The sequence below is a fragment of the Mustela erminea genome, chromosome X, assembly GCF_009829155.1.
Source record: "Mustela erminea isolate mMusErm1 chromosome X, mMusErm1.Pri, whole genome shotgun sequence".
In the NCBI taxonomy this organism is placed as follows: domain Eukaryota; kingdom Metazoa; phylum Chordata; class Mammalia; order Carnivora; family Mustelidae; genus Mustela; species Mustela erminea.
Genome location: NC_045635.1, coordinates 91824580 through 91838321, shown reverse-complemented (window position 1 = coordinate 91838321; position 13742 = coordinate 91824580). Strand labels below are relative to the sequence as shown.

The 13742-nt window shown below is 37.0% G+C and overlaps 1 protein-coding gene across 2 annotated transcripts in view; it reads left to right on the top strand.

Moving 5' to 3' along the window:
- The window catches only part of AMMECR1 (AMMECR nuclear protein 1), a 114383-nt gene that overhangs the window by 44889 nt on the left and 55752 nt on the right, over nucleotides 1-13742 (top strand). Inside the window, exon 2 of one of the 2 annotated variants that reach the window (XM_032329843.1) lies at nucleotides 9388-9498. The exons of the other annotated variant lie outside the window; for it this stretch is intronic. Coding sequence (XP_032185734.1) covers nucleotides 9388-9498 — 111 coding nt within the window. The remainder of the gene's footprint in view (nucleotides 1-9387; nucleotides 9499-13742) is intronic. 2 annotated transcript variants of the gene reach the window in all.

The following is a 13742-nucleotide window of genomic DNA, read 5'->3' as shown; positions in this document are numbered from 1 at the left end:
CCAAAACATACTTTTTAATACCCTACACCTCCTGTAAAAAGAAGACAATCCAATTTAAAAATAAGTAAATGAGTTGAACAAGCAATTCCCCCCAAAATTTGTGCATAAATATGAAGCACTTGAAGAGTTACTCAATATTCTTAGTTATCAGAGAACCACAAATTAAAACCACAGTGAGATATCCCTACACATTAACTTGAATTAAAAATAATACCAAGTGTTGGTAAGGATGTGGAGCAACTGGCACACCCATACAATGCTGGTAGGAATGTAGTTGGTGTAGCTACTGGAAATTGGTACAGCCAATTGAAAAATAGTTTGGCAGTTTCTTATAAAGATAAACATATACTTACTCATAACTCAACTATTCCTTGTAGGTAGTTACCTAAGAGGAATGAAAACTTAATATTTCTATAAAAACTTGAATGTGAACATTATCATAGAAGCTTTATCTATAATAGCCCCAAACTATAAGCAACCCAAATATCCATCCATGCATGAGTAAAGAAACAAATTATGATATATCCATTCAGCAGAATACCACTCAACAATAAAAAGGAACAAACACATGAATGAGTATTAGAAGCATTACTCTAGGTGAAAGAAGCTGTCACAAAAGACTGCATACTGGATGATTCCATTTCTGTGAAATTCTGGAAAAGGCAAAAACTACAGGGACTGAAAGCAGGTTTGTGTTTGCCAGGGTCCAGGCGTGTGGAGAGGGAATTTATTACCAAGGGGTGCAAGGCAACTTTTTGGTGTGATGGAAATGTTCCATAACTTGATTGCACTTTAGGTTATATGTATATATATGTTTGTCAACATTCATTGCATTTTACACCTAAAATGTGTGCTTTTATAGTATATAAGTTATACTTTAGTGGGAAGTAGAAAGTTGATTTTCAAAAAGTACATTGGAGGTAAGGATGTCAATTCCATGTTAAAAAAAAAAACCCAACCTCGTGGGCAGTTCAAAATAGAGGTTCTTAAGATAAGCTTGAACTGTTTTTTTGGAAGGTGATAGAGGGGAGGGAGTGGAGGAAGGTAAAGGCAACATAAGCAGCCCTGATACAAAATATGGGCTCAGTTGAATGCTTTGTCCCTAGATCCTGCCTTTCCTTCTAACCCCCAAAATGAGAAGAGCTTGGGGAAATTCCTGCTACAAAGCTGAGCCTATCCAACTTCTTTATCTCAAAGGAGCAAGTAATCCAATTCGAGGACCTTAAAATCAAAGCAGTTACCTTTCTAAACCAAGAAAACTTCATAAACACCTACATCACAGCTTTATTGCAGGTCTTACGAACCTGGCTCATCACATTGGATCTCCTTGGAACACGAAGCAAGATGGAAATCTAGAATGAAGAAGCTAGATAACTTTACAGCTCTCTGTATATTAGTGTTTAAATCACTCAGCCTATTTATTTCCTGTCTACTCTATTTCTGGTCATGGAATGGGTTCTGAAGATAAGACAAGATGGTGAAGACAGATCATTAGTGGGGAGGTAAGATAAAAGTTTAAAAACAAAGCAAAACAAAATCCTTTAGTTGTTTTCATTGTTTGAAGTGTTAAGTATTCCCTAACCATCCAGCATGTGAATTGTCCAATGGAACAAAACATTTGGTACCAAACACAGTTCCATAAAAGTTGTTAAGGGCATAAAAAAATAAATGTTGACCATATCAATCAAAACATTCTGAAACTCTGAATCTAGTTCTCCTGGCTCTCTCAGTTGTGCATATACTGAGTTTGGAATACTTAAGGCACGGTAGGTCTTTTTTGGCCTGGTGTGTTTTATATTAAAATAATTAATTCTTTTCATAGTAAAGGCTGAGTTCCAACCCTTAAAGGTCTTTGAACAAATTGTTTCAGAACAGGAATTCTAAATATAAATTATTTCATTGCAGAATTCTATAGCAATTTTTCACTTAAAGCTTATTTTATGAGCTTCATTCTTAAGATGCTACCATATATTGAATTTAATACTCACTAAGACTCAAAAATATGTGTAAATGTAGATTTTTTCCAATGCAGGCAGGCTTTCTCATCTAATTTGGGGCTCTAAGAAATAAAATAAGACAGGCTAAACCCAGTGTATCAAGTCTGAGACTGAAATTTTTTTACCTTTACTGAAAAATCATTGATTTGGTCATGCTGAGAAGAAGAAATGGTTCTTTCAGTTCAAAATTTGGCAGAATCAAGCTAATCTTTTAAAGTATGCTGATGATTTGGCTGGTTATATGTTAGTGGTTATTATACTTGATTTATAACACACACACAAACACACACACACATACCCATTCAACCTTTCCAGTCATCTGTAGGACTTGAGGCTCTCTCTTCCTCTGGCATTTGCCAGTTAAATTAGCATTATAAAAATGATGTTGGGGGGAGGATATAGTACTGCAATGATAGAATTTCTGGGACTACCAGGCAAAGAAAAATACTGAAAGATTGGTAATTCCTGATTCCCATTTTCAGATATTTGTGGTCATCTATACTAAGCCATGCTGTCTGTCAGAGCAGTGTCTCCTTGTTTTCCCAAGTCCCATGGATACAGGTTATTTAAAAGTTGGAGGAAGAGGAGTAAGGCTATAATGGTGATTTAATGTATTGGTGTATTTAGTTTAATGTATTTTCCTTATCTGCAGTAAAGGATTGGTGTGGATGAGAGAAGTGAAAAATGTATGGGAACCTTACCTTCTTCCCGCACCCCACACATTTACCACCTCCTATTGTTCTCCTTTGAGCATTTCTTAATTTGAATTTCAGATTACCTGGAAGAGTTAGGCCTCATTCATCCATTAATGATTCATTCACTCATTTAAAAACCTCATTAAGTAATATGAATTAAACAGATCAATACCTAGCTAAATAGTTTTTAACAGCTGGTAAATGGGAATTTTCTTTTGGCAGGAATTTTCATTGGGCAGAAATCTGTAGCTCTTAGGTCACTTGAGTTGGATGAAGGCTGTTTAGACAACAGGAAGAAAAAATGAAGAAAGAGGATTGAGAGGGAGTCAGAAAGGATGTTGGGAGGCCATCAAAGATAAAATAGTAGGTTTTGCTATGGGCTTCTAATGGGAATAGTATAGAAACTTGTAAAGTTGGTTTAGTGTGTCTAGGTTGATCCAGCATTTCTAGTTCTGGTATCTTCTCAGCTGATCTTTCTCTCCTTTCCTGGGAGGAGGAGAATGACATTTGTGTCTTCATAAGCATTTCCTAATCTGTGGTATCTTAGAATGCATCTAGCTTTGCTACTCAAAATATTTTTTTCCCTATACTGGCGGTCGTAAGAAGATTTGGAGAACTAGCTAGCTTTTACCACTAACCAGTGAGATGACTGCACTTAGTCTCCCTGGATCACTTTTGGTTTTTCACCTGTAAAATGAAGAGGAAATAGATAATCTCTTAAAATGTTCTTCATCTAACAATCTTAGATGATTATATAAACCGTGAATGATATGATAAAGCTCTCGTTAGGGATTTGCTATGGACTGAATTGTGGCCCCACAAAATGAATATGTTGAAACCCTAACCTCCACCATAATGGTATTTGGAGATAGGGCCTATAAGGAGATAATTAAGGTTACTTGAGGCCAGAAAGGTGGGTCCCTGATCCAACAGGATTTGTGTGTTCGAAAGAGCCGGCTAGAGTTTGTATGCATGTGCACTCATTCTCTCTCTGAATGCTCAGAGAAAAGGCTAAGTGAGTACAAAGCAGTCACCCACAATCCAGAAAGAGCTCTCACCAGAAACAGAATGCTGCTGGACCTTTGATCTTGTATTTTATAGTCTCCAGAACCACGAGAAAATAAATTTCTGTTGTTTAAGCCACCTGGTCTGTGGTATTTTGTTATGGTGGCCCAAGTAGACTAATACAGGATTTAACCACACTGAGTACATTTTTTACAAATTGAATCTGTAGTTTATGTGATGTGTATGAGGTAGGTAACGTCTTTGTGCTAAAACAGGAAGCAAAATGTTTTAACCTGGCAGTGGAAGGAAGACTCCACCATTTCTGTTTTTCTCTGAGCTCCTAGATCCTGAGGAATTATGGCACTGGGTTGGATGTTATGCGTAATTTAGTTGGATCACTGAGCTAAGTAACAGAAGAACCTGAACATAGTTGAGAAGCAATTGTAATTTAATGGCAAAAGAAAAGAACCATGCCAGGTAGCTTCTCTTTTCCCATATCTGTGTATAATATAACCTGTTGAACACCCATTTATAGTAATTAGCATTATATTGGTAGGGATGGAGATCATCGTTAATGTCACCTCCTACAAATCTCATTCTAAAGAAGAGTGAATTGCCAGAATGGGGGCTTGCAAATGTCTAAGGCTATTTTTTTAAAAGATTTTATTTATTTATTTGACAGATAGAGATCACAAGTAGGCAGAGAAGCTGGCAGAGAGAGAGAAGGAAGCAGGCTCCCTGCTAAGCAGAGAGCCCTATGTGGGGCTCCATCCCAGGACCCTGGGATCATGACCTGAGCTGAATGCAGAGGCTTTAACCCACTGAGCCACCCAGACGCCCCATGTCTGAGGCTATTTTTTTAACCTGTATTTAACCATTTGCCGTGGTATGGAGGGGAGATAGGATTTATGGTAAAATGTTAAGTAGACACAGTTTTATCATAGCCATACCCCTCTCCCACAAATATATGTCTAATCTATTTTGGTCTGCATCAATAGTCTCAAAAGAGGGACGTAGGAAGTGGCACTGCCAATGGACTGGGGAATGCCCTGTTCAGATTCACATTGCTTTTCTGTACTTTTGCTGATCCCATACAGCTACCTTTCCCTGAGAGCTAGTGCTGTTGACCTGATGGTATTGGCTGCCAGTTGGCAGAGAGGATGCACCTAGATTAAGTGGTTACTTCCTCTTCCTGTCGACAGACTTGGAAAAATAGAGTTTACTTGCCTCCAAAGGTTTCTCAGAATGTAGTGGTACAAAATGTTCACAAGTAGGAAAATTCCTTAAAAAGCTGTGTCTGGTTACTCTCAGATAAACATTTCCATTAATATTTCATTTCATTTTGAATGCCTTTCTAGCTTGTAGTATTTTTTTTTCAGTGTATGTAGGTGGCTTCAAACCATACGGTAGAAGTATTTTCCAAAAAGCTTCAATCTTTGTCTTACTATGAACTGTTTTCCTTAGTTCTTGTCACTAAGCAGCTCCTCTCAACAGGCTCAAATCCCTTTTTCTACTTTAATCTGTCTCTGATTACGTTGACGTCGTACATCCTTTTGGGAACTCATACGTGTTTTAATAATATATTGAAGAAGAAATTGCCTATTTCTTCCCTCCGTGTATTGGGAAAATAAAAATTTTTGTTGCTATTTTTAGGTAATACGTATTGAATGTTCCCATAGTCATTGCCCTGTACAAAGAAGTTATCACACACAAGATACAATCTCCTGTGCTCAGTGATGTTTATTCTGTTTCAGTCTACTTTAAAATGCTTCATTTCCCAAGTTCTTTTCCCCCATGAAACGTTGCTTGTAGGTATTTTGTTTTTTTCAGTCCCATATATGTGTTCTTTAAAAAAATTTTTTGAAATTCTTTTGTTGAAAAATAGCCAATGTACAAGATTGTATTAGTTTCAGGTATACAACATAGTAATTCAGTATTTACATACATTATGAAATGGTCACCACAATTAAGTCTAGTTACCATCTGTTACTGTACAAAGTTGTTACAATATTATTGACTACATTCCCTACGCTGTACATAACATAGCCTTGTACCTCCTAATCCCTTTCAGTGACTTGGTTCACCCCTCCTCACCCCCTTCCCCTCTAGCAACCATCCATTTGTTCTCTGTATCTGTGAGTCTGTTTGTGATTTGTTTGAACACATTCATGTTCTTTATGAAGTATACTGGATGAGCATTTGTAAATGAGAAATTAGAGCCCAGATTGTAAAGGCATAGTTGTATTCTGTCTCCTAAAATTCTGATTTCTTCCATCTTCAGGCATCTGTCCTAAATACAGTGGAGTTGTCAAGTAGCAATCTCTCCTGTCTTTGCCACAGATATTTTTCCACCACACCAGCTGCCAAAGTGGGTGTTGCTGGGGGCAGGTAAGGAACAGGGAGAGTGCAGACAACTCTGCATCTGCTTTACCTGTTACGAGGGCTCTTGAGGACAAATAATCAACAGTGCCTGAATTCATAGAATGTTAAATGTGCAAGAGACCACAGCAAGTTATCAGGATTATCATACTACTTTCTATTACATCTCCAAGCCCTTGCTTATTATGGAGCACCTTTTCTCCAAGGCTGCCTGGCAAAATGCAGCTTATCCTCTAGCACCCTATGCCTTGAATTCATCATCCCTTCATCAGTGATGGTATAGCATTATAAGAATCTGTATGTGATTTTCCCTACTATGTGTTTTGAATGCCCTCTGACATACTCCCTAATATAGTGGTTAATTTGTATTCTCTTTCTATTTACCCTACACATTTTGAATGTTTGCTTGAGTAGATAAGATTATGGTAAGAATGATGTGCATCTATATTTTAGTGGGATAAAGAAGATTATTGAGGGTAAAGCACTTTTTTTTAAAAAAAGATTTTATTTATTTATTTGTCAGAGAGAGAGAGCGAGCACAGGCAGACAGAGTGGCAGGCAGAGTCAGAGGGAGAAGCAGGCTCCCTGCAGAGCAAGGAGCCTGATGCGGGACTCGATCCCAGGACGCTGGGATCATGACCTGAGCCAAAGGCAGCTGCTCAACCAACTGAGCCACGCAGGCGTCCCGAGGGTAAAGCACTTTTAAATGACTTTCATCTCTAGGGATTTTGATGGGAAACAAATTCACTGATACTTTTAGGTTTCTCACTCGAGTCACTGAGGAAGAGAGCACACAACTAAATTCTGTGTCGTGGAGAAGCCATCGTGGTATTTTAAAGACATGCTAGTATATATGTTGTGTGTGAGTCACACAGCAGTGTGATTCACTTTGTTCTCGATCAGCCAAGGGTCATGTTATGGAGACATTTGTGTAGGTGCCATTATAGGGGAAGATTGGTATCTTACTGTCCACATAGTGGTTGCCGATGTTGACTCTACCAAATTACAAAGTAAAAAATAAAGAGGTAAAGTTCATTGTTAAAGATAGTGTGTGGAGGGACACCTGGGTGGCTTAGTGGGTTAAAGCCTCTGCCTTCGGCTCAGGTCATGATCCGAGGGTCCTGGGATCGAGTCCCACATCGGGCTCTCTGCTCAGCAGGAAGCCTGCTTCCTCCTCTCTCTGACTGCCTCTCTGCCTACTTGTAATCTCTGACTGTCAAATAAATAAATAAAATCTTAAAAAAAAAATAGTGTGTGGAGGGCACCTGGGTGGCTCAGTTGTTAAGCAGCTGCCTTTGGCTCAGGTCATGACTTCAGGGTCCTGGGATCAAGTCCCACATTGAGCTCCCTGCTCAGCAAGGAGTCTGCTTCTCCCTCTCCCACTCACCCTGCTTGTGTTCCCTCTCTCACTGTCTCTCTCTTTTTTTGTCAAATAAATAAATAAAATCTTTTTAAAAAATAAATAAAAAATAAAAATAGTGTGTGGAGTGCTTGGGTGGCTCAGTCCATTAAGTGTCTGCTTTCTACTCAGGTCATGATCTCAGGGTCCTGGGATCGAGCCCCTACGTGGGCTCCCTTCTCAGCTAGAAACCTGCTTCTCCCCCTGCCTGCCACTCCCCCTACTTGTGTGCTCTCTCTCTCTGTCAAATGAATAAATAAATTCTTAAAAAAATAGAGTGTGTGGATTTTAGGTAGTAGTATTTGTATGAGTTATGTGTCTAATTCTTGTCTTCCTGATAATTCTTAGTCAAGAACAATTAGAGAAATGCTCTAAGTGGGGCATCGGTATCTTATCTCAAGTTATAAGGTGTTCACGTACATATGATGTGGAAAGCAGAAAACCTGGAATTTCCCTTTTGCCTTTTATCTTCGTACTTTTAATGTAGGTCATCCAACACTTGAATACTAACATCGACAATCATTTGGCCTTATGGTCATTTTTTTCAATGCCTCTGAGAATTTGGTTCTTGGAAGAAGGTAATTCTTAGCACTGCTCCTGGTTTGTATACATTGTTTATTTTGGAACCTGTCTGATGTTGTGGCCACCTATCAGAACTTGGCATTATTTTATTGTTTGAGATGGGTGATTGAAGTACTTGAACAGGATCTTTTCACTTAACTGCTGATGACTGACTAGAGAGTACCTTAAATACAGAATGTGCTCTCCATCTCAACAGCATATTATTAGAAATACATGACCTATTGATGATTGATTGACCCTATTTTTATGTCCCCCTAAAATTTAAATTTTTAGAAAGCAGAATTGTACTGTATCCTACCCATAATACTGTGAATATTCACATTAACACGAACTACCCCCAACTGTAGGGTATTTATCCTTTATACACAATGTGCTAAAATGTATAAATTAATTTATTTCATACAAATTGACATATAAAGTTGCTTCTAACTAGAATTGTTTCTAGAATCAACCATTAATCAAGGCTAGATCCAAACCTCTACTATATTAAACTTTATTTAAAACTACACAAATTTCTTGATGGCATTGTATTTAATGCTTGAGAGATTGTATTTGTTGGCCATACTTTTATCTAAAAACTAAAATAACTTTTCTGGTTTCAGAGTCTTATTTTGTTAATGTTTGCTCTTGTCCTTTACCTCTCCAAACCCTACCCATTTTTCTAGGCCAAGCTGAAGAGAAGCAGACTTGATCAGATTTTCTTCTGTCCCTGTAGGTTCATTCATGGCATTTCAGACTTAGTTTATAAAACTCAATTTCTTTTGTCTGTGAGTTAGTTGTGAACATGCCTCCCTTCTGTACTGGTTCCTAGAGAGGTACCATGATGTTTTAGGCAACCGTGTATTTCCTGTAACCTTTTGCAGTACTTTGCCCTCAGATATTCAGTATTTGCTGAAATTATGGGTTTTGTTGTTGTTTTTCTAATCTAGACTTAATGAATCAGTCAGTAACTTGACTAAAGTCAGTAACTTTAAACAGGTTTAAATGAGGACTCAAGCAGTCACCATGCTTTGTCCAGGTAGCTGTTCCGATTTCATTATGTATTAACTGTGGAACTACCTCATCTGTAAAATAGGACTGTGGTAATAGCATTACTCAGACTCTTAGAGTTGTTGATGAGGATTGATATAGACAATTTGTTTAAAACATTTATCGTGCTGCCTCACATATAGGTTCCCCTCAATCATTCTAGCTATAATTGCTAAATGCAGTCCGTTGGGCTAGACTCAGCCATATCTCAGGCATCTAACCCTGTGTATAAAAAATATCCAATAAATAACTTGCTTGAGTTGAATTGATTGATTGACCCTATTTTTATCTTCCGTTACAGCCCACTGTTTGTAACATGGAAGATCGGTCGAGACAAAAGATTGCGTGGATGCATAGGTACTTTTTCTGCCATGAACTTGCATTCAGGACTCAGGGAGTACACACTTACCAGGTGAAGATCCATTTTTGTTACCTCTGCTTCTACATTAAAAACAAAACAAAACAAAAAAACTTATAATACTTGAACCTGCTACTTTAACTCCTTTGCCTTTACTAAATTGTTAACATTCTTGACTTCTTTCACATCAGATTTTTCCTTCTCTTCAACCATTTGCCTTATCTCTGATAAAACATTATTGCTATATTATCATAATGTAAAATACTGTGATTATATGTATTCTGTCATAGATGTTTTAAAGTGTCTTCCTTCAGAGGCCAGCTTATTTTATGTAACTTAAAAGTCAGTACCCAGATGTCAATGGCTTACCAAAATGTATTATTTCCATAATAACACTGTGTCTTCCCTGTTAGGCTTTTTAAGAATTGTTGATATCTGTCATCTTACACGTGTTGCTACACTTTTATGTACTTTTGCAGTGAAGGGGAGAACCTTGGAAGAAAGGGATGCCACAGCCTGGCAGCGTAATCATTCACATTCACGCTTTACCCAGAATTAATTGTAGCTTACTTATTTTGTTTCCTCTAACACAAGGACAAAGTAATGAATGCCTCATTGCAGTTGTTAAGACTTTGTTTTTAATTTCCGAACTCACAAAAAGCTATCGAGCATGCCATCTGATTTTTTTTTTTTTGGTTCAAGTTTAGATTTCTAGCAATTTAGGTTCCAAAATTATTTCAAAAGAAGAAAATTCCTTAAATAATAAGCTATTAGTAAAGGCATTTCCTGTTTTTCATATTTCAGGGTGATTATCTGATACAGTTTCTATAGTTGTAATATGCACAAGTATCTGTCCAACAAGAAATTGGTCCCTGCTGACTATTGGTACTTGGGGCACATTGCTTAACCTCCAGTAGTTAAAGTAGTAATTACAGGATTTTGTTTTACATACTTACTTAATAAGGATGTTAGGGAGGTGTTAGGGGAATCAAATAATACTCAGTCACTACTTTGCTTCTGGATTAACATTGTGGAACATTCATTATTTTATTTTAGGGTTGCATAAATGTGGCTTTTGCTACCCGTTCATAAAATGCTGGTAACCGAGTTTAGTATTCTTATATTTGAAGGTGCAGCTAACAGCTACAGGGTTTTCTTAGCTTACCGTGAAACCTGGAAAGGAAAACAAAGGCTTGGAGGGTCACCTTCATTTTTTTATATTTGCATAGGCATTAGAATTGAGTGTTTGGACTTATTAAGAACATACAAGCAGTAAAGGGGTCAAAGCACATATTCTGGAAATGAATTGAACTTGCTAAAGATAGTGTAAAGTCTAGTCTAATCAAGTTAGATTTTTTTTCTTGACATGAAATACTGTGGACTAATTTTGGGACTTTAGCAAATTCTGCCAGTGACTACCTCTTTAGGACTGGTACATACGAAATTACTCTTTTAATAGCTAATCAAAGGCAATTTATGACACATTTCCTAAAATAAGTAGTTATGAGGAACTTTGGTTCCTTGGTTATTGCTTGGAAAAAAGGATCCTATGGCTAAATAAATTTGGGGAACACTGGTTAAGCCAATTTAAAGAGCTGCGCTTACTGCAGGACTTCTCAGAACCTTTCATGTTAATACTGTTGTGAATCTCCAAGAGTGAGATCTAGAATGCAGCATTTCCCAAACTTAACTCTTTTGACCACAGAACACTTTCTTTGTTAAGATTATTTATTATTTGATAGAGAGAGAGCGCACGCACAAGCAGGAGGAGTGGCAGGCAGAGGGAGAGGCAGAAGCAGGCTTCCTGCTGAGCAGAGAGCCTGATGTGGGGCTGGATCCCAAATCCTAGGACCCTGAGATCATCCACTGAACTGACTAAGCCACCCAGGTGCCCGAGAACCCTTTTACCCTACCACCCCATTCATTGTCTTATGCCATCAGTATCCCAAGGAACACATTTTCAGAAATTTATAAGTCTGTCATAAAATTTCCATTTTTCTTTATATTTGGGGAGTCTAGGTGGATAGTACAGAAACCCTTTGTACTTTCTAATGACACTGTGGCAGAAATCCCAGTATCAAATGTTATATATTTTAGAAATCCTTAGTGGTGGTGACTGTAGTAGCACTTGGGTTTTGTTTAAAGAAAATCTGAAATTCTTTTGCCTATAGTGGTAAGACGGGATGAAATACTCAACTTCTCCACACTTGCAGATTGGTCTCTTAGAGATATTACCAGAGGAATTATAGTGGGTTTTTTTTTTGACAATAATGTGATTCTGAATGAATCAGTCAAATAGCTCAGCTTGAAAATTTGCTGACATTTGTATACATTGTTACCCTCATAGTAGTCGGTGGCTCTTCCTGTTCATTTTTCAACTTTTTTCCCTCATGTTTTTATACAACTTCCTGAAATAGTGTATGGCACACTAGATGCATATGTTTGTGTGTGTGTGTATACACATGTTCATACCCAGTCATTTCATTTCTGTTTGGCTTGATTCTTTTTGCTTACATGACAATAAGAAAGAAGTTATTTGGAAGAGATGAACAAAAGAAAATGCGTCTTACAATATACAGTTGTACTTCTAGATTCATCTTAGAGTCAAAACTACAGAGTCAACTTTAGAAAAGTCACCACATAATGCCTTTCAGTCTAATAAGGGGCATTTACCATTTCTGCTGTTGATGGTATTATTATTAATAGCTGCCATTTATTAAAACTTGCTACATGTTGATACTGCAGAGAAGCTACTCACAACTCTTAGGTATCAGTACCACATTTTAAAACTGAAGAAACTGAGGTTTATGGAGTTTGAGTAATCTATCCCCTCATACATCTAGTAAGCAGTAGAATCCATCTGACTGCAAAGTTCCAAGCCTTTAATTAAGACGTTTGAGATAAAACAAAACCATTTTTTCTCAGAAATTATGTTTTGCAGGTTTGTCATGCAAATAGTGAGCTCAAAAGAGAGTTACTACAAATTGTCTAAGTCATGGTTCCATAATTCATCACAAAAATGGAGTTAAGATTGAAATTTTGGAACATTATTTTAAACTCCAGAAAATCTGCAGATGGAATTATAAAAAATACATAATACAGGGTTATATAGACTAGTCAGAAGAAAACTGACTTGGATTGATACTGAAAAAAGGGACAATGCTTATTACAAAAATATACTTTGGTGTGATAGGAAATTGTATTCTCTGGGACCTGTAAATAATGGACTAGACATTCAGAAGAATACAGTTTTTTAAAACATAACAATTAGGGATTCTTGGAGTTCATTCTTCAATCTTAAAAACCCATAAATCACAAAGTTTACAAATGGAATCAAATGAAAACAAAAAATGAACTGTGAAATTAAAGACTCACCAGGTAGAAAGGTATTTTTAAAAATTATTAGAGTATCTGGCTTTTCACTGTCTTCATCTGTGATTAGGTAGACTGTTGTTTTCAGAATATTACTCGGATATACCCTTATTCATTATGAAATATATATAACATGAAATTTATGTTTTTTGGAATTTATCATTATAAATTTACCATTTTAACCAATTTTAAGTGTACAGTTCTGTACATTAAAGTGCAACCACTACCGTCATTCATATCCAAAACGTGTTCACCTTTCCCAACTGAAACTCTGTAGCCACTAAACACTAACTCCCTGCTGCTGTTCCCTCCCTGCCCTGGGCAACCATCATTCTACTTGCTGTCTCTGAATATGACTCTTTTATATACTTCATATAAGTGAAATACAGTATTTGTCTGTTTGTGATGTCTTATTTGATATAGCATAGTATCTTCAAGGTTCACCCATGTGGTAACATATGTTAGAATACCCTTTCCTTTTAAAAGGCCGAGTAATATTTCATTGTATATATCTATCACATTTTGTTTATCCATTCGTCTGTCTGTGGACATTTGGGTGACTTCAACCTCTTGGCTATTGCAAACAGTGCTGCTGTGAACATGGGCATACACATATCCAGTTGAGTACTGCTTTTTTTTTTTCCATTCTAAAAACTAACCACTTTACAGAAGACAGTGATCTAATTTGTTTATGGTCCCTTAATTTCCAAAACCTAAATCTGAAAAGTGACCAGGTCCTTTTTAAATGAAATGCCTATTGTAGATTATGTTTTTATTTATAAAATACAGCCTTAAAATTCAGACTCTTGCCATAGTCAAGTTTTACGTTCTCCTAATTGAAACTTTGATTTAAGGCTGAACTAAAACCTTATAAATAGGCTGATTTCGTCCCAATTGTAAAAATGTATAATTTCTGTGTCTGCAGC